This window comes from Podarcis raffonei, chromosome 17, assembly GCF_027172205.1.
Source record: "Podarcis raffonei isolate rPodRaf1 chromosome 17, rPodRaf1.pri, whole genome shotgun sequence".
Lineage (NCBI taxonomy): Eukaryota > Metazoa > Chordata > Lepidosauria > Squamata > Lacertidae > Podarcis > Podarcis raffonei.
In genome coordinates, this window is record NC_070618.1 from 5,919,626 (window position 1) to 5,939,484 (window position 19,859).

General features: G+C 42.4%; 1 protein-coding gene across 4 annotated transcripts in view; it reads left to right on the top strand.

Moving 5' to 3' along the window:
- The first annotated feature begins 15,065 nt into the window (after positions 1-15,065).
- ZCCHC7 (zinc finger CCHC-type containing 7) overlaps positions 15,066-19,859 on the top strand; it is a 124,049-nt gene continuing 119,255 nt past the window's right edge. Inside the window, exon 1 of one of the 4 annotated variants that reach the window (XM_053370527.1) lies at positions 15,066-15,192. Coding sequence is in view for 1 of the 4 variants with exons in the window: in XM_053370526.1 (XP_053226501.1) it covers positions 17,288-17,310 (23 nt within the window). In the remaining 3 variants the exon portion in view is untranslated. Of the gene's footprint in view, positions 15,193-15,229; positions 15,364-17,195; positions 17,311-19,859 lie in introns of those variants that run through there. The other 3 variants (XM_053370529.1, XM_053370530.1, XM_053370526.1) reach the window with 3 other exon arrangements.

A 19,859-nucleotide genomic window follows, 5' to 3' on the forward strand; every position in this document is an offset into this window, starting at 1 on the left:
GGCGCCTTTTCAAAATACTGAAGAAAGTACAGGGTAATTTCTAACTGAGATGGCAAACCTGTCTCTGGGCTGTACCACAACAAAATGAAGCTGATGGCTTGCATGACTCAATACCTTTTCAACAAAAAATAAAAATATTCATCCACCTAGAAAACTGGGATGGTTGGGGAAATGGTACTAGCCTAACCTTTTGCCTGACATGTCAGTTTTCTATAGGCAATGAGTTTTGTTATGTTTATCTGAAGAAGCAGTCAATCAAATGACTTCCTACTGTAATTTCAAGTATACATCAGCATATATCTCTGAACATTTTAAAAAAGATATCATGGCTAATAGGTTATCCTAGGAGTGGTTATGAACTTCAAAGGCTATCGTCTTTAAAATTCTGAAAAAATAAAAAAGGCATTTTCCCCCCTTTGCTCATTCATCTTATGACTCTTACAGCACATGTTACAGCCATGTATTCCAAATTTTTCTGTGCAATAACTAGAAGCAGAAACTCAACCTCTTCAAATTAAAATTGAAATTTCCATAATGTTTGTGGTAGTGAGGGACTAAACCACACCTGGACTCAGATATCATACAGTGGGGATTCTTGTTTCACACAGAATTTTTTTCTTTTTTGAAAAACACAAATGGTTCATTAAAATGAACACAAAAGCTGATTTGGGCTGTAATCCTAATCCAATTTACCTAGGAGTAAGACCATTGAATTCAATGGGATTTACTTCTGAATAGACAGGTTAGGTTTACAACTTTAGTAAGGCATTTTATCAAATGATTAGTAGTTCTCCATATATGTATACCTAAGGGCAAAATACTAATTTTTTTGTAGCAGTTTAATTTTAGCATGGAAACTTTGCTATTCCTTAAAATTTAAGAAAAATGTATATATTGATAAAAAGGAAAGACTTCTATATTTTCAATCCAAACAGCCAAGGTTTGAGTCTTTCACTTTTCAGTGTTATAGCATAATGTCAGAAGGGGCTTTGTGCTGCACAGCTGAATACTCAGCCAAACTGTGACTGACACATTCAAATGTATTAAAAATTTTTTTATTGTCATGAAGCCAAGTGATTAACCACACTGTTGCTAGAAGGCAAATTAGACCTTGGCAAAGAAGATGGCAGGGTTGATGGTAGGTCACTGAGCAATGGTTTCACCTAGAATTAGAATATTTCTTTTTTGTTTTATTCGCATGATGTGATAGGTCCCTGTGTGATTTCAAGAATGCATTTATACCAAGATCTTGTTTTGCTATATTGCATCATTTTCAGTCTTTTCAAATCCTTTTGGTTTATATTGATTTGCTCATGTGATTGTCTGTTTTATGTGTGCTCATACAAATCTGCATGCATGTTTACTGCCAAATGATTGGAAGGGAAATATCACGCATAATTTTTTTTGAATTCCAGTTAATCAAAGACTTTAAGAATAATGTAGTGAAGCGACACTTAACAAAAATCAATTTCATTAATTCCAGATCCTCTTTAGCCCCATTATACAGCTGTATGAAAATTACTAACTGTGAAATATAAAAAAGATTATTCTGTAATTGAAACCTTTTTTGTTTTTAGTTAAATTCTGAAATCAATAAAATTCAAATTAAAATAGAGCAATTTCCTAACTCTTCCCCTGTTGGCTCAATATACAGTCATAATTGCTGTGAAACAAACATATTCAGAAGAGGTGAAAATGATCATGCTGGCTTCTTAATAAACTGTTATGAGTCTTGCTTTCTCCAGCAAACTCTGAACTCAAGCAAACCTGTAAAATAATATGGCAAATAGGACACAACCATGCCAGATAGGAATGTAATGAAAAGGGGATATATCCCCTGGCCCTGCCAAAACTGAAATGAAGCAATTTAGATTTAGGGACACCAATATTGTATTGGCTCTGAATACTAGATCCAGTTTGTAGTGGTAGTAATATACAATTGTCATCATCTTTAAGCTCTGGTCTTGTGCGCTTCCAGAAGCATCTGGCTAACTGCTATTGGAAACAAGGTGCTAGATGAGGTGAACCTTTTGTCTGAAATGCAAGTCTTCTTACATGCTTATGATGGGTGAGCACTTGTATAGATGTCAATGGTATAGAAAAGTGGCTTCTGAGAACCAGCTCAAATCTCTTCACATGCTGAGCTTCTCAAGTACATGGGGGTGTTGAACTGGCTTGATTACCCATTTCCTTTCAAAGTAAGGGGAGGTGACCTTACCAAACCTGGCAGGACAGCTTTCTCCATGGTAGAATTAGGTGTACACATGACTGAATACTGGGCATGGACTAGCACTATAAAATACTGGCTGTGTTGCCATTTTCATTCCCAACCTTCAAGTCTACTTTCCGATTTACTTAAGGACTCCTATAAACCCAGATGGCTCCAACTCATACCCAGCAAAATTAGATCTATTGGTATTGACTTGGAATTATTGTATAATTTTGTTTATCGCAATATCCAAATTAGATTAAAGGATATCGAAAAACAAAACATTGAGTCAACTGTAAATAAATTAATCTCCCACAAGTTCTATGGTTTAAATACAACCAATAACAGGCTCAATTATATCTCAAAGTTAATAATTCCAGCCCAATGTAGGACATTTATGTTAGCCCAGTTGAATATTTCCCCCTCAACTTTTGTAAGGGCAGATATTTAAATATCCATAGAAATAATAGACATTGCAGATATTATTTGAATGGCCGGACACTGTAGAACATATTATTTTCTACTGTCCACTGTACAACCAGCTACACAAATGTGTGTTATCCCCTTTTTTTGGGTAGTTTAACGTCATGGCACAATGAAAATATCAGATTCTACCTGTCTGGTATTAACTTGGAGATAACTGCAAGGGTGGCTGAGTTTCTGTCAATAGTATCTCTTGGCATGGTTTAGCGGGAAGACACTCCAATGAAAATTTCAGTTACAATGTATCTTATATGGCTATTTCTTTGTGGGTGTGGGTGTGGGTGTGGGTGTGTGCGCGCGCGCACGCACACACACAAATTGTATATGGATGTTTTAAGAAGGTCTATATCTGTAATGCCTAATAAAGTTTTGGAGAAAGAGAAAGAAAGCATTAATTAGACTTAAGCATGTTGGTTATATGAGGCTGGTTCTTCAGCAGTCAGGGCTTTTTTTTCTAGAAAAAGAAGTGCCAGAACTTGTTGAGCTTTTTAAGGGAGACATACCCAGAGTCCATCGTGCAAAAACAGAATGCCGTGACACAACACTACAGAGGTGCTGGAACGACCACATTGATGGGTCTCAAACCCTCAGTGAGGGACTTCCCCTGCATGCGAAGACAGACTCTGTTGGATTGAGCAATAGTGGTTTCTGCATGTGCTGTATAAGGAAGTGAGGGGCAGATGGGATTAGTCTACACAAATCCAAAGGCGGAGTCCCTAAAACAACGGGGTGGCACCTTGTACGCCTCCTTCCAGCAAATCCTGCAGCCAAGCTGGTGCCAAACCTATTGCTCTGCTTTGCTTTGGACCACATCAGCAAGAGGGGTGGGGTCAGGGTGGATAAAAATCAATGATTTTTTTAAAAAGAAAAAAATCAGATTTTTAAAATTTAAATCGGATTTATAAAAAAAAATGCTTTTGGAGGAAACATCTTTCTAAAGATAGTTTTCTATTTAAGTTACATTATAGTCCAAAGTCTATTCATCATGAAATAAGGATTTGTTTTTAATTATGTAGCATGAGGCTTTATATGCAGTGTTTAAATGAACTCCATTAATCCATTCACAATGCCATGCCTTTCCAGAGGTTTCTGTAAGATCATGTGGGGCAGTTTTTCTAATGAGGTATCACAGATGCTTGTTCTTGCAGTTCTCAAAAGTGTGAATTTGTGTCTGCAGAGATAACATGTGTTTTCTTCACAGCAAAAATGTTATAAAATAAACATACAGAGTTGAGAGAAAAACCTTAAACCCATCGTTCTTTTGCAAATTTATATACACAGAATCAACCCCTTACCTCTTAAATACTAAGTTCCAAGAGGTTCAATGAATAGATTGTTTGGAGTGGAGTAGGTCTGCAGAAGTAGCTAAGTGTGAAGCAGTAAAAATGAAAGTGCAACCTTGTGAGCAGAATACTCCATGAGTCTTGGGATCTTTGTGTAATAATTGTGCAAGTCAGTTGAATGTCTGTGTAACTCAGACTTGAGGCAAGTGCTGAAGGCACTTCAGGGCTGGCAACCTCTTCCCAATCACACTGGGTTCCAGCAACTGCACTAACACTTAACTGTACAGAATAAGCACCTGAATGTATAAGCAAATCCAAAGAGGGGTGTGTATGGAAATAGTAACTGGGATCTGTAAGTCCTTGGCGACACCTTGAAGTGCTTGCCAGTCAACTAATAAGAGTTCACTGGTTCCAGGCCCTTCTTCCCAGGGCTTGTCTGACATTGTCCAAACAATAAAGTCTCTACCTGGAACTTCAGTCCTGCAGCAGGAATCCCTGAAGTTCTCTGCTCCAGTATTGCACCCAGAGCTCAGAAACTACTCGCGCTAATGAAATTCCCTGTCACAAAATGCACCTAGGACAATGGGAGTTTCAAACACTGGGTGTGGAAGAGGGCTTTGGATGAAGGAGAAGGTGGCAGAAATTGCTGCCTCCCTTAAATGAACGGAGGAGAAACTTAGAATTCAAATTCATTCACAGTAAGTTCTAATACCATCTTTTTTAAAAAAACAATAACTAATAACCTTAATTTCCTGTGACCGGACACACACAATGTAGCTGTTAATCTAACCTTCAAAATGTTAATTTGAAATTTCTTTAGAAGATACAAGAAAAGGCTTCAGATAAATTCTTCCTACATGAAAATTACAAATGATCTTAAAGAGAGCCTTATATGTATATCAGATACCATTTGAAGCAATGCCTGCATTTGTTTAATCTTTCCGGTGTCAAACTAACAGCCCATTTGCAATATCATGCATAATTAATTTGTTTTCCATATAGTAATACGATTAACAACTTCACATTTTACACGGGGTACTGAGTCATGTTCAAATAAAACAAGTTCTAATGAGAAAAATTGGATGTGGCAGCAAACCAGTGTTCCACTAAGCAATCCAGATTCAGATGTGTTTGCCTCTCTTTTCTGCATGTATTTTTGTCAGGATTCCACTGTAAACAAGATAATTTCTTTTGTGTCAGGTTATCCAGAGTAAATGTGTTTTAATGAACAGCTCTTTCATTGTAAATATCGCAATATGTTGAAAAGGTATTTACATATGATGTTTTGGAGATTAAGTACAATCTGCTACATATGAAGACAGATTTGCTCAATGAGGGTCGCTAATGTTAGCCACCTATGTTTTAATTGTTAAAGTCCTATATGCCAAATACATAGTTAATTATTTCAACAGAATGAGTCAATGTTAGCCCTTCTTGCTTTGCCTAAATCTCTCCTAGCTTTCTTTCAAATGCCTCACCTTCATGCCAGTCTTCTGTAAGAGCACACCACCTTTCAAGCTTGCTTTCATAGACCCTGTTTCATTCACCCCTCTTTTTCTAGGATCTTCTGCCTACCTGGACTTCCTATCTACTGGTCCTATCAGACCATCCAATCTACTGCCAGAGGCTTATCTCACTGGCGAGCCCCTTTGGCACAAGGCAGGTAGGTTGCACCTACAACTATCACGGACCCTTCTGCCTAGCCAGCATTTGTGTCACAAGCAGAGAACTGAGCCAAATCTCTTCCAGAGGTTTAATCACCACAAAGTGCCCTAGCGTCCCACAATACGGATGTCAAAACAAAACACAAATGACGTGTCATTTAAGGACACACAGCATGGCAAGGCCAGAAGATAAAAATAGATGCCGAGAGCAGATGGTGAGCAATTCTGTTGCAGATGTAAAGCAGGTCTTGCCTTTCTCATTTAATCCCAACAACAACAACCCTGTAAGATAGGTTTGGATGAGAGGCAGTTACTGGCCCAAGGTAACCCAGTGAGCTTCATGGCCAAGTGGGGAATTTGAACCCTGGTCTATCCAAGTCCTAGTCCGATGCCCGGCCTAACCGCTACACCACACTGACCACAACACATTGTCTTAGAGCAACAGCTGAAATAAGTCACAGCAAGCAGTGCCAATGTCAGGAGAGTGCACTGATGGACACCTGCCAAGGCCCCTCGCTGCAAAGTCACCCACTGTTAAACCACAGAACCTCATAGCCCTGCTGCTCCTCTTCTTTGCTGTCTCTGAGTTGTAGGGATGTATTAAAACCAGGAAAGGATATATTAGTTAGATATTATCATTCCTTGCTCATGTTTGTGAGTTTAGCATATGTCCCTTTGCAGATCAAAATAAGGAAGCTGTTGATAAACTAGCTTTAGCCTTTTAGTTAAGTAATCCAGGATGCTTTAAAGCAGACTACATTTCCTGGTAATTTACCTTTTCTCCCTGAAAAACAATAAACACGCAAAACAGTCTTCTGATAAGTAAAGAAAAATTTACTCATTCAGTTTCACAGAAGCAGTCTTGAGTGGTGACTAAAAGTAGTTGCAGACATATATTGTACTTTAGATTAAAATGGAATCTGAGCTGGCCTACATCCTTAGTTACGGATAAGCAAAGAGAAGAGATGAGTATTTGAATATCAAGAAGCAGAGAAAAGAGAGAGCAGGCCAGGAACATAACCAGCTTTTAGAGCATGGACCCCGCTTACCTGGCAGTACACAACGGGAGTGGCTCTCACAGGTAGGACTGCCAACTTCCTCTGTGTGTGCTTTTCTAGTGAACACGTCTTGTTGGTTTGAGTGCATTGTAAATATCCCACATGAGCAAGTAAGCAGTGGCCATACTGAGGAGATGGAGAAGTTTTTGGCCTCGCACAGGGTGCCATATTATGAAAGATTACCAAAGTCTGCCCCTGAGGAGGTGGAGCTACTCAGAAAGGGTGGCCACCGATGGCATCTTGCCTGAGCACCTGCTCCAGCACTGATGACAGGCTGTGCCCAGTAAATTCCTTCTAAACAATGTGCTACAGAAGAAATCCCAGTCCTTATTGTCACATATAAACAAGTACTGAGTCAAGCTTTCCTACCCTTTTAAACCACCACTCTCTTCCAAATTGGGTCAGATATCCAGCTGAGTTGGAGGGAAGGAGCAATGCTTAATTTACTGGAGCTATGCCAAGGTATACCAGCTGAAGATCCTGTACAGTATCTTTGTTTAAAATCAAAATACTTTAAAAAGCAAATAGTAATAAGATAAGGAAAATCTGCTTTAATGTCCCTGCAGTTGGCAAGAGGAATAAGTTTGCATTAAACATTATCATGAATGGAGGTTCTTAAAGCGGTGGCAGTGTGACGGTGCAGCTGTTGCCCTTTGAGATGCCAAAACTTAATGAAGTAGGATAAACCTTGCCGAGGAGACAAACACATAAATGAGATTTATCCCAAGAAGGATTAACTTCTGTACTTACACATTTCCAAGGACAAATAGCGAGGAAAGCTTTCCACATGTCATCAGACAGTAGGCCTGTGGGGGTGATTTGAGTTTTCACACACGCTGAGAATGTCACAAATCCTCTGGAACATGTTAGAATCAATGTTTCTTGTTGATCCAAGTAGAAGTCTCCAGAGCCCCCAAGTGCTAAGGGGTCATTCAAAAAAGCAAGTCACACATCTAGGGGAAAGGAGAAGGTAGCAAAGTGGTGACAATTTGCAACAAGCAAGAGAAGTTAAAAATGTGGTGGTCTTTCCGGCACAGTCACTTAACGTTGGTCAACATGATACAATCAGAACAGGGATAATTCCAAGAATTGCATCCTCAGTGGGAGCTCCCCACTGCAGGAGGAATTATCCCCCCCCCACCGCCTTGGTCCTGATCTTTCTTGGAATGCAGGTGCAGCGGAAGCCACTTGGGTTTCCCTGACTCCAGCTTTTCAGTAGCTCTTGATCAGGAGGTTGTCAGCAAGCTGTCCACAGCGCCAGTCAGGGGCTCCCTGACTGCACTTCAAGCATACTGTGTTTTAAACATAAAAAACAGCAAAAGAGCAAATCTAATCTTTAGGGCAGATGCAAGGTCTTTTGCTGCCCAAACAGAAGCCATCATAGATTATGAAGGGCTTTTCCACACACAGAAGCCATCATAGATTATGAAGGGATGGTTTTGACCTATAAATATTAATAATCATTTTATTATTTGTACCCCTCCCATCTAACTGGGTTGCCCTAGCTTTAAATGGCTCAGGACTGCAATACCTCAAGGTCTGCCTCTCCCCATTTGCACTGACCTGGATCCTGCAATCATAATCTGAGGCCCTTCTTCATGTGCGTCCTCCACGAGATGTCTAGAGGGTGGCAACATGAGAGCGGGCTTTTTCTGCAGTGGCTCCCTGCTTGTGGAATGCTTTCCCCAAGGAGGTTCGCCTGTCACCTTCATTACACATCTTTATGTGCCAGGCAAAAACGTTCTTCTTATTCCAGGGTTTTGGCTAATTAAACAGTATATGACCTTCTAAAATGTGTATTTATATTGGATGGGGAATATAGTTTTTGCTTGTTACTATGTTATGTATTTTTGTATTTTTATATTGTAAACCACCATGTGATCTTTGGATAAAGGGCTGTATAGAAATGTAATAAAAATCAATAAATGAATGCAGGAATGATAACATCATATACTTTGATTGACTTTTGGTGGGTCTTGTTGTCATTTACTAATCGTGAGGAATGCACCATTTCTGGGCAAGGTACTGGAGCCTGTGGTAGCATCTCAACAACTAGGATCATTAGATTGAGCATTTTCTTACTCCTTTCCCACTACCCCACCATCCCCTGGTGCTACTTTATTTTTAGAAATACTAATCCTCCCCTAAGGTTACAGCATTCTTTCATGGCAATCAACATAGAATAACACACTTGTAAACTGTGAGCAGATTTGATTTGGAACATGCTGATAAATTTGGCAGTAGAAAATAGGTCACTGATTATATTTCCAATTTGCATTTGGCTCTCGTTGACTTTCTGCTAAGTGTGCCAGAAACACAGGTGCTTAAACGGAGTGTTGCAATCTTGGAGTGATATGGTCTATCTTGCTTTCATCACACCATGCCTTAGAGCTACCTTGTGCTGTTTTGATAGAGCTATTAATTTAAATTCTTTAAGGTTTGTCTCTCCTTAAAAAAAACCCTTCAAACAGATTTTCGCATATGAATGGAGTGAAACAAAGAATATAATCTTAACCCCAGTGAATGGTTTTCAGACTGACATCTGTACATTAAGAATATGTAAAAATACCAATTTCATGCTCTGACAGCTTATTCTGCATTGGTGGTAGTGGGATAATACCATGGGAACGCGAAATGTCAAAGCATTACATAATGTCAGCCATTCACATGTTCGTCTGATGAGCTATCATGGAGTGTTCCTTAAGGGACATTCCCCCTCCCTGAAAAATGAGAATGAGGGAGGAAAAGAACCAACAAAACAACAAGAAGAATTAAAAAAACAGGCCTGACTCACAAATTAATATTATTGTCCAAGCCTGGGCAGTGTGTATGGAGGTCCTGGGCTATCCAGACAACAAATCCCCCCTCAGCCTTGCTGATGTGGTCCAAAGTAAAGGAGAGTAATGTTTCGCTGCAGGAGTTGCTGGAAGGAGGCATACAAGGTAACATCAAACCATTTTAGTGACTCCACTGCAGATTTGTGTAGGGTTTACTCCTTAGCCTTTTCTTTTCCCAATGATCTCCCCCAAAGCAGTGGAGGTTTAGGATCCTTCTAGATTGGCTTCCTCTCCATCTGCCCCTCATTTCCCTTTACAGCACATGCAGAAACCACCTTCTTGGCCACGATACTCACTATTGGTCTTTTCCACACAATCTGCTGAAGCCTGTCTTTGCATGCATAGAAATCCCTAACTCACTGAGGGTTTGAGACCCTTGGCTACTCCTCACCTGCTTTAGCCATCCAGTCAAAAATGTTTCCTAGGGTCTGGCTACTGTCACATGCTAATAGCTTATAGGAACCACAGATGAGAGGTAAATGCAGGGTGGGGACCAAAGGTGGACAAAGTACCCCAGAAGGAGCACAATGTGTTCCCCCCACCAGAGATACTACCCCTCCCCTAATACTCCATACACCCCTTGCATGGACTACCTAGCACTTCAGAATATTTGTCCAGGCTAGTACTGGGTGCTAGCTGACTATCAGGGAGCCTTACACTGTGGGAAATTGCTGAATCCTTGCAAGCTCTGACTAAGTTGAAGTGTTTCCATTTCACTGCTTTCTACCTTGATTTGCCTTGTTTTAAGTTTGGTGCTGCTTCTTTTATTATTCATCAGCCACTGTTAATGGTCATAAAAAGTGTGAGAGTGAAAATAAATCCTAAAGAAATGTACCATAATTGTATTTGGCTACACAGTACAATACAACAGCAGGTCTCTGTGCGGATGCTGCAGGCGGGTGATTCCCTATCACTGCAACAGACCCATTTCTACAATTCCACTCAGCCCAATCCTCCTCCTGTAGCAGTATGGACCAAAACATACCATGGTATATTTAAAGTTTTAAAAAATCTATGACATTATAAGCTTATTGAGGCTTATTCTTAATAGGCTGTCATGTTTATTTAAAGGATTTACTAAGGCTTGTGGTTTCATTGAGTTACTTTAAATAGGGTTACTGTTCCTTTATTAAATTTCTATACTACCCTTTATCCGAGGATCACATATAACCATTAAGAATGTAGTTATGGACAAAGGACAATGGCAATAAACTCTCTCTACACACCAGGTCTGGGAATGGAGTGTTGGAAGGTCTACACACACGAAATGGATTTTTATGTTTGGGAAACAACAAAGGTGCTGATTGTAAGGAAACAAAAAAGGCCAGCTATGGAAATGGATTAAAATTAATAGAAGGATAAGAAGGTGATTAAAAAAGAATGAAGTGGCACCATCAGGAAGCATTTGGACTTATGTTTGTAACAGGAATGGGAAACCTAATTATTTTAAAAATTATATTAAATTTAAATAATTTGGATCAGTTTGGATAACATACACACACACACACACACACACACACACAGTGGTACCTCGGCTTCGCAGGACAGGCGCCTCGCTGGGAAGCTGGAGGAGGAATAGGAGACCCTTCTGTCCCTCCTCCAGCTTCCAGGCAGGCGCGTAGCTGAAGGGGCTATGTGCCATGTGTTCAAAATACCAAAATATTTCTGTACAGTGGTACCTCGGGTTGCATACACTTCAGGTTACATACGCTTCAGGTTACAGATTCAGCTAACCCAGAAATAGTACCTCGGGCTTAAGAACTTTGCTTTAGGATGAGAACAAAAATCGTGCTTCGGCTGCATGGCGGCAGCAGGAGGCCCCATTAGCTAAAGTGGTGCTTCAGGTTAAGAACAGTTTCAGGTTAAGAATGGACCTCCAGAACGAAATAAGTTCTTAACCCAAGGTACCACTGGGTGTGTGTGTGTATATATATATATATATATATATATATATATATATATGTGTGTGTGTGTGTGTGTGTGTGTGTGTGTGTGTGTGTACCAGGTTAGTTTTTTCCTCTATTCAAGCCCTAGCAAATTACCCTCCCTCTCTGGTTAACACACAACTCACTACACCCAGAGACTTTTCCAAGTAGTGTTCAACTTGGCACTCACGTCCTTCACTCTTGGGTCCCTTCAGTCTTCTTAGGATTGCTGTACACAACAACAAGCTGGCATTTGGCAATAGCCACAACACCTTGCTCTCCTCCTAGGAGACCTTCAGCTCTTTGCCCTGGCGATACCAGTTCCTCGGTTACATCTCCAACTTCCCTTCAGAAACAAACCTCTTCTCCTAGTTGCTCCCCTAAGCCCTCACTGTTCCACTCCAACAGCTACTCTAGTCTGACCAGTACTGAACCTGGCCTTTTATCACTACCATCTGAGTGAAATCCTGTCCTGAGATTGGTTTGTAGTTATGGGCCAATGAGATGAGGCGGAATGTCCACTTACTGACCAGTTAAAACAGCCCCGCTTTGGTTTTGAATATAAAGCCAGAAACCTCCCCCAATATAGCACCTGGTTGACAGTTTAACTGACACTTTGCTGCTTGCAAGTCAGTTCAGTTAACTCTTTACATGCCTCATAGAATCAGTTCAGTTAACTCTTTACATGCCTCACAGAATCAAACAATAATAGAGCTGTAGAGCTGGAAGGGATGAGAATACAGTGGTACCTCGGGTTAAGAATTTAATTCGTTCTGGAGGTCCGTTCTTAACCTGAAACTGTTCTTAACCTGAGGTACCACTTTAGCTAATGGGGCCTCCCGCTGCTGTCGAGCCGTCGCCACGCGATTTCTGTTCTCATCCTGAAGCAAAGTTCTTAACCCGAGGTACTATTTATGGGTTAGCGGAGTCTGTAACCTGAAGCGTCTGTAACCTGAGGTACCACTGTAATCTAGTCCAACCCTCTGCAATGTAGGAATCTTTCATCCAAAGTGGTGCTCAAACCCATGACCCTGAGATTAAGTCTCAAGCTTTACCAACTGAGCTATCCTGAGTTAGCCTCACATTGTTTAAAAATATATGGACATTTTCATAATAAAACTATCCTAAACTGGAGGCTGGTTTGGGTAGAAGTATTGATTCCAGTCCAAAACGCATTCCAGGCTGGTATGCAACAGGTACTTAAAGTGAAACTGACAAAAGGTGTAGAAAAAGCAGCATTTTCCGAGTGCTCCTGGATTTTAACCAGGAACTTCATGATCCAAGACCAAGGCTAGCAAACTAAGTGGGTCTGTCTTTGTTGAGGCCTCATAGCCTTTTAAATAATGTAAGTACAGTAAACAACACCAGCTCCTGTGATTGGCATACATTATGAAATATCTAATATGGACATGCCTGGTTTAATTATAGAAGCCTCACTTTCTGTCCTTATGTGGACAACAGGGCAGAGCTTTCAGATGATTTCACCTCGTCAAGTAAATCCAAAGACTTTTCTGGATCCAGCTACAAATGTCCTGCTTCTTGGAACACCTTACACACACTTTTAAAGGTATGATGTCATTAAAATAACATTGTCAATTTGATGATCAAGTTTATTAAAAAACTTTCACAAATTTATGTGTCCACTCAACACGCTAAAAAGTCATTTAAAAAGCATTTTTTTAAAAAAGAGGGCAGCTTCAAAGGTAGGTGGCAATATGGTCTGCCATTTAAAATGCCCACAAAGCACACACAAGCCTTTGCACCTACCTAGTATTAGTTCTTAGCCTTTACTATCATAGGGATGTTTATATACTTGTTACATCCTTCCCCTCCCACCAAGGATCACCGCCCAAGCCAGTCTTCTTCTTCATTAGCCATTGCTAAAAGGTCTTCTGGTATTGCATATTCTTTTTTTCTGCAATAAGCCTGGTTAGCATTGGCTTCAGAAGCAGTGTATGTTCATAAACTGACATCACAACCATCACTTTCATCCCAGGATGATGCAAGAGTGTGATAATGGCTGTGATCATATGCACACTTGCTTTGGTGCAAGTTCCATTGATTTCAGTAGGATTCTCTCCAAAACACAGAAGGTAAGAACAGTCCCAATTACAGAATTCATGTACTTTGACCCTCACTTGCCTGGTTCTCAGATCTGCCCTTCTAATTCTATCATGAATTTTTGGTTATGTTATTCTGGTGTTCTAAGAATATACACTGCAGTTTCCATGAGATTTCGTCTTGTAAAGAATAATTAGGTCAGGGTTGGGAAACCTTTTCCAGCCTTTGGGGAAAACCTTTTGGGGGTTGCATGCCACTGGTGGCTGGAGCAACAGATGAGCTTATCTTTGTACAGTAGATTGCAGTCCAACCATGCAAAAGTCAGAGATCTCTACATGTGTATCTCTCAATCCAGGCAAGCAACAGGCATTTATACATTTCAAGGATACATCCCAGCCATGCAAAAGTTCTAGAGATGGATGTGGTGCAGGGGAAATGAGAGGTGTGGTCTGAAAGCCCCAAAACTCCATAGGGTGGCCTGGAGCACCACATTTGGGTTCCACACCTGAGGTCCCCTTCCCCAGTGTAGGAAGAGGTAAAGGTAAAGGGACCCCTGACTATTAGGTCCAGTTGTGACCGACTCTGGGGTTGCAGCGCTCATCTCGCTTTATTGGCTGAGGGAGCTGGCATACAGCTAAGCCGCTTCTGGCGAACCAGAGCAGCGCACATAACCACTGTTTACCTGCCCGCCAGAGTGGTACCTATTTATCTACTTGCACTTTGACAAGCTTTCGAACTGCTAGGTTGGCAAGAGCAGGGACCGAGCAACGGGAGCTCACCCAGTTGCGGGGATTCAAACCTCCGACCTTCTGATCGGCAAGTCCTAGCCTCTGTGGTTTAACCCACAGCGCCACCTGCGTCCAATGTAGGAATACATCAGGACAAATCAAAGCATCTATAGAGTGATTCAACCAAGTGAGATCAGCTCCAAACTCTACCTTTAACCCAACCTACAACTTATATGTCTGTTTTCCCCATACTTATTCCTTTCATTCCTTTATTTTTAAAAAACACCAATAAAAAACAAATAGTTTCCACTAATCCTGTGTCACTTGGGATGCGACTAATACACGGGTTATAAAAGGCAGATGGCTGTAGGTGAAGCAAGCCCAAATGTGATCTGCTGAAGTTGCTCCTCTCAGGAAGATTGGGATCTGCTGCCCGCTTGGATCCTGCTGCCTGAGGCGGTCGCCTCACCTTGCCACGTGGGTAGGACGGCCTTGCATGAAGCACAGACGCTAAGAGGAGATTTTCTTAAAGCGACAACTCTGGTATCACTCCAAACCCCCAAGCGCTACCTTCCCTTCCCTTTTCACCATCCCTGGCGCGCCCCCGCCCCTCTTTTTCACCGCCCAGCCGCCCAGCCCTTCTCCTCCGGCCGCTTCCCTTCACAGACAAGAGCGCCGCCGCCTCCAGCCTCCCACCCCGCCCGCGGCCTCAAGCCAATGACCCGTCAGGTTTGTGTGTGCGCGTGTGAGAGAGACGGGGCGCCAGCGCGCCTGCGCCCTGGCCTCCGTGGCAAGCCGGCGCGCAGGCGCAGCCATGAGCGTCCCGCCCCCTTCTTTGCCTCAGCGGGCGGAAGCGCAGCCCGACGCGAGGGGCGGGAGGAGGAGGTCGTTGGAGGCGCCTGTTCCGGTCGCGAGGGGCTTCCTGGTCGCAGCAGGCAGCGCTAGTGAGTAACGTGCGCGAGGGTGCGAGCTCGAGGTGGCCTTGACCCCCCGGCCCGGCCCGGCCAGCTGTTGGCGCGCCCGCTTTTCCCTCACCCTCGCGCCGACCTTACCCAACTGTCCTCTCCTCAGGTTGCCCAAATTTCATCCTTCTGGCGGGAATAACGCTCGTGTGGGTGGGTGTTTTCTTACGTTTTTACTTTTGTAAAGGATGGTTCTCTGTGGGGGGTGGGAAGCACTCTGCTCATGCTCGAAGGCGTCGGCGTCCTTAACCTCTCCCTCCTGCTTCCCGTCAGGAGGTCAAAGCATGGATGAGCCACAGCCTCCCTCAAACTTGGGTCCAACCAGATGTTGTTGGACTACAAGTCCCATCCTCCCCGACCGCTACTCCTGCTCGCAAGGGTTGATGGGAGTTGTAGTCCCAGCCACAACACCTGGGGACCCACGTTTGAGAGAGGCTGTAGGAAGACATACCATATCGAAGCATTTGTTGGGTCTTGTTTGCCTGTTGCGAGTTGAAGCTTTGTTCTGTTCAGAGAAAACGTATTTTTCACATGCTCTGAGGGCGACAGCACCTGGGATGTTGGGATGCTTGAGAAAAACTATTTGCGGTCCTGTTCAGCGTCAAAGTGTGGAAAGATTTTGTTGGCCACCCCCTCTCTTCCAACACAGCACAGTTGGCAACTGATCTTGGGGAAGGGGAGCGGAGAGTAGTGCCATGAGGCAGAGCTGTAGCTACAGAGGGGGTGGGGGGCTAGCCAAGTTTCTTGCCCTTGGTGAAGCCTCCATAGGGGCGCCAAATGTGTGTTGGGTGTGTGTGTGCCAAACACGGTCTTTGGTCCGGGTGAAATAAAGCCTAGTTTTGCCTGTGCTTGAGGATACTTAGTTCTACAGAGGCATATATGAAGTGTTTATGAAATTAGGAGTACTGAAATATTTTAGGAGTACGTGGTACCTCGGGGTAAGTACTTAATTCATTCCAGAGGTCTGTTCTTATCCTGAAACTGTTCTTAACCTGAAGCACTACTTTAGCTAATGGGGCCTCCTGCTGCCGCCATGCCGCCGGAGCATGAGTTCTGTTCTCATCCTGAAGCAAAGTTCTTAACCTGAGGTAATATTTCTGGGTTAGCAGAATCTGTAACCTGAAGCGTATGCAACCCGAGGTACCACCGTACAGAAATATTTTGGTATCTTGAAGTCATGGCACATTCGTTATTGGCCAGGCTTTCTGTAACCAAGATGTTTGAACTGTGCTAGTGCTAGGTATTATATGGAAGTACAAAATATAAGAAGAGCCGAGTAACCTCAACCACAGTGCTCATTGCACTTAGAAACCAGATTCCTATGAAAAGCCAAGAAGTAGGACATGAGCGCAACAGTACTATCCACACTTGTATACCACTGGTATTGGAGGCTCACTGGCTCTGATAGTGGAGGGTAGAAACTCAGCCATTGTGGTTTGTAGCCATTTGATAGCCCGATCCTCCTGGAATTTGTCTAATCCTCATTTACACCCATCCATTTAAAAAGCCATGGTGGCCACAGCTATATCTTATGGAAGCAAATGCCATAATTTAACTATACACTGTGTGGAGAAGTACTTTCTATTGTGTAACCTGAATCTTCCTGAATTAAGCTTCATTGAATGTCCCCAAGTTCAAGTATTATGTGAGGGAGGAGGGGGGGGAATCTCTCTCCATTTTTCCACACTGTTCACAATTGTATACACCTCTACCACATGGCTTCTTACTTGCCTTTTTTGTAAATTAGAAAGTCCAAAATGTTGTTTCCTCAATTCAAGGGGAGTTGCTCTGACCCATTGATCACTTTGGTTGTCCTTTTCTGAACTTTTCAAGCCCCACAATTTCCTTTTTAAGGGGAGGCAACCAGAACTTTACACAGTATTCAAAATATGCCATAGATATGTGTAATGGTATTATGATACCGACAGTTTTATTTTCAGTTCCATTCCCAATGAACCCTAGCATGGAATTCTCCTTTTTCACAGCTGCCATCTGCTGAGACTGAGTCAACTTCATTGAACTATCCACTACAATCACAATGTCTCGTTCCTGATCAGTCACTGCTAATTTAGAGCACATGAGTATATATGAGAAATTAAGGTGTGTGTCCCCCACCGTCATTCATCCCTTTACACCGACATACACTGAATTACATTTGCCATCTTACTCTCTGTTCACTCAGTTTGGAGAGAACCTTCTGGAACGTTTCACAATCCTGTTTTGTTTTAACCCCCTGGACAATTTGGTGACTTGGCTACTTCGTTGTTCACCCCTAGCTCTTAAGTAATTTTTGAAGATGCTAAAAAACACATCCCAGTACTGATCTTTGGGGAACTCATTCCATCTCTTTATTGGGAGAACTGTCCATTCCTACATTCTGTTTCCTGTTTCTTAAGCAGTTACTGATCCACAGTAAGATCTTTGTCAAAAGCTTTTGGAAAGTTTTAAGTAAGCAGTGTCAATTGGATCACTTCTATCTATATGCTTGTTGACATTCTTGAGTCTAAAAGTTTAATGACACAGGACTTGCCCTTGCTGAAGCCATTCTGGTTCTGGTTCAGGAAGACTTGCTCTTCTGTACTGTATGCTTGTTATTTCTACCAGTTTCCTCAGAGCAAACATTAAGCTAACTAGCCTTTAATTTCCAGAATTCCGCTTGAATCTGTTTTTCAAAATTGATGTTGTATTGGCTGCTTTCCAGCCATCAGGTATGGAGGATGATCTTGGGGAAAGGTTACATATTTTTGTTAGAAGACCAGCAATTTCACATTTGAGTTCTCTGAGAACTCTCAGGTGGATGTCATTTGTCAGTTTTTATTTTTTCTGTTAGAGAACGTCATCTCTTGCCACCCCTTTCTTCCTCAGTTCCTCAGACTCCTATCCTGTGAATATTACCGTATTTTCGCTCCATAGGGCACACCGGACCATAGGGCGCACCTAGTTTTTAGGGGGGGAAATAAAGAGAAAAAAAATTATCCCCCCCAGCTCCAAAGAGGAAAGAAGCCAAGTCTTGGCTTCGTTTTTAGCCGTGGGGCTGGGGCGGGGGAAGCCCAAGCTTCCCCTAACCCCAGCCCCCCAAACAGGTCCAGGAGCGGCGGCAAGATTGCGCACAACCTCGCCGCCGCTCCCGGAGCTTGCGGATAGGTGCCTCTGCGCTCCCTGGGCTTCAGGCTGCAGGCTGCTATCCGCAAGCCTTTGGAGCGCTCCGAAGGCTTGCGGATAGGTGCCTGAAGCCTGGAGAGCGAGATGGGTCGGTGCACACTGACTCCTCTCGCTCTCCAGGCTTCAGTGAAAGCCTGCATTCACTCCATAGGACGCACACACATTTTCCCCTCCAAAAATGAAGGGGAAAAGTGCGTCCTATAGAGCGAAAAATACGTTAGTTCAGGTACACAGTTCTGCCCTATATATTCTGCTGCAGAGACAGATGCAACAAATTCATTCAGCTTCTCTGTAATCTTCTTCAGTATACATTTGAATCTCTTATCATCCAGAAGTCCAGCTGCCTCTCTAGCTGGTCTTCTGCTACAAATGTATTTGAAGAGTTTTTGTTGGTGGTGTTTGTTTATAGCATTGTGCTTCTCAAATTATTTTTTAACATCCCGTTGGCATTTCTTTTGCCAAAGTTTGTTTTCTATTTTGTCCTCCTGTTATAAAACCCACAGAATATCACTTTTATATAGTATATTTCAAATATTCATAGTGCTTCTTGCACAATAATAAACCCTACAGCAGCCCTGCTAGGTTAGTCAGTATTATTATCCCCATGTTGTAGGGTGAATGAGAAAAAGTGGTTTGCTGAAGTCTGTCATTGGTGGGAATTAAATTAGTAGAGTCTTGTTTATGAAAAGTATGCCACAATACATTGGCTGCATGGTGGTGTGTCACTATAAGCCATAAGCCGTGGCTTACCATGAGTGAGCAGTGTGCAAATGAATACTGCTGAATAGCTCCCATTTTGCCCTCATCTTGTTTTGCTGGGAGCAACAAAACGAACCATGCCTTTATGTGTGAACCAGTGCTCCTGGTTTGCTCCTCCCAAACTGTTTGGTAAACCAAGAACAAGCCTTGGCTGAACATCAGAAACAAACAACAGATGCTAGTTACCATGTCACACTAAGTCAAGGCTCATGATTTGTTGGTCCTTGCTTAATGAAGAGAGGTGCAAAATGAGAGTGATTCTGTAGGATGCAGTAGTTCACTGTACACAGCAAGCCACAGTTCATGGATTACCATGGCATATAAATTTGGCCAACAGGTTGGTGCTGGATTCTTTGGGTTTTTTTAGGAAAAATACAATTTGTCATTGTAATAAGATACAGATTTTGTCCATCTTTCAGCTGGAGGTGGGAAGGCCCGGGGTGGTAGGAAACAATGGAAAAATGGGGGGGTGTGCCCCAATTTTTCTGTTTCTCCTCTAATTTGTTCTCAGAAATAAAAAGCCCAGACAAATTTTGAATCATGAGTTTTCTCTCGGTTTTTCCAGTTTCCCTCCCACCTCAGGTCCTTTGCATCTCTCAGATAGGGTTATTGCTTTTTAGCTTGGCCTATTGCAGTTAGTCCAACCATTTACCAGGTCCCTGGAGAAAAACAAGAGCTTATTGTGATCAGACTATATTATAATTACAGACATGGAGACATCATTTTAA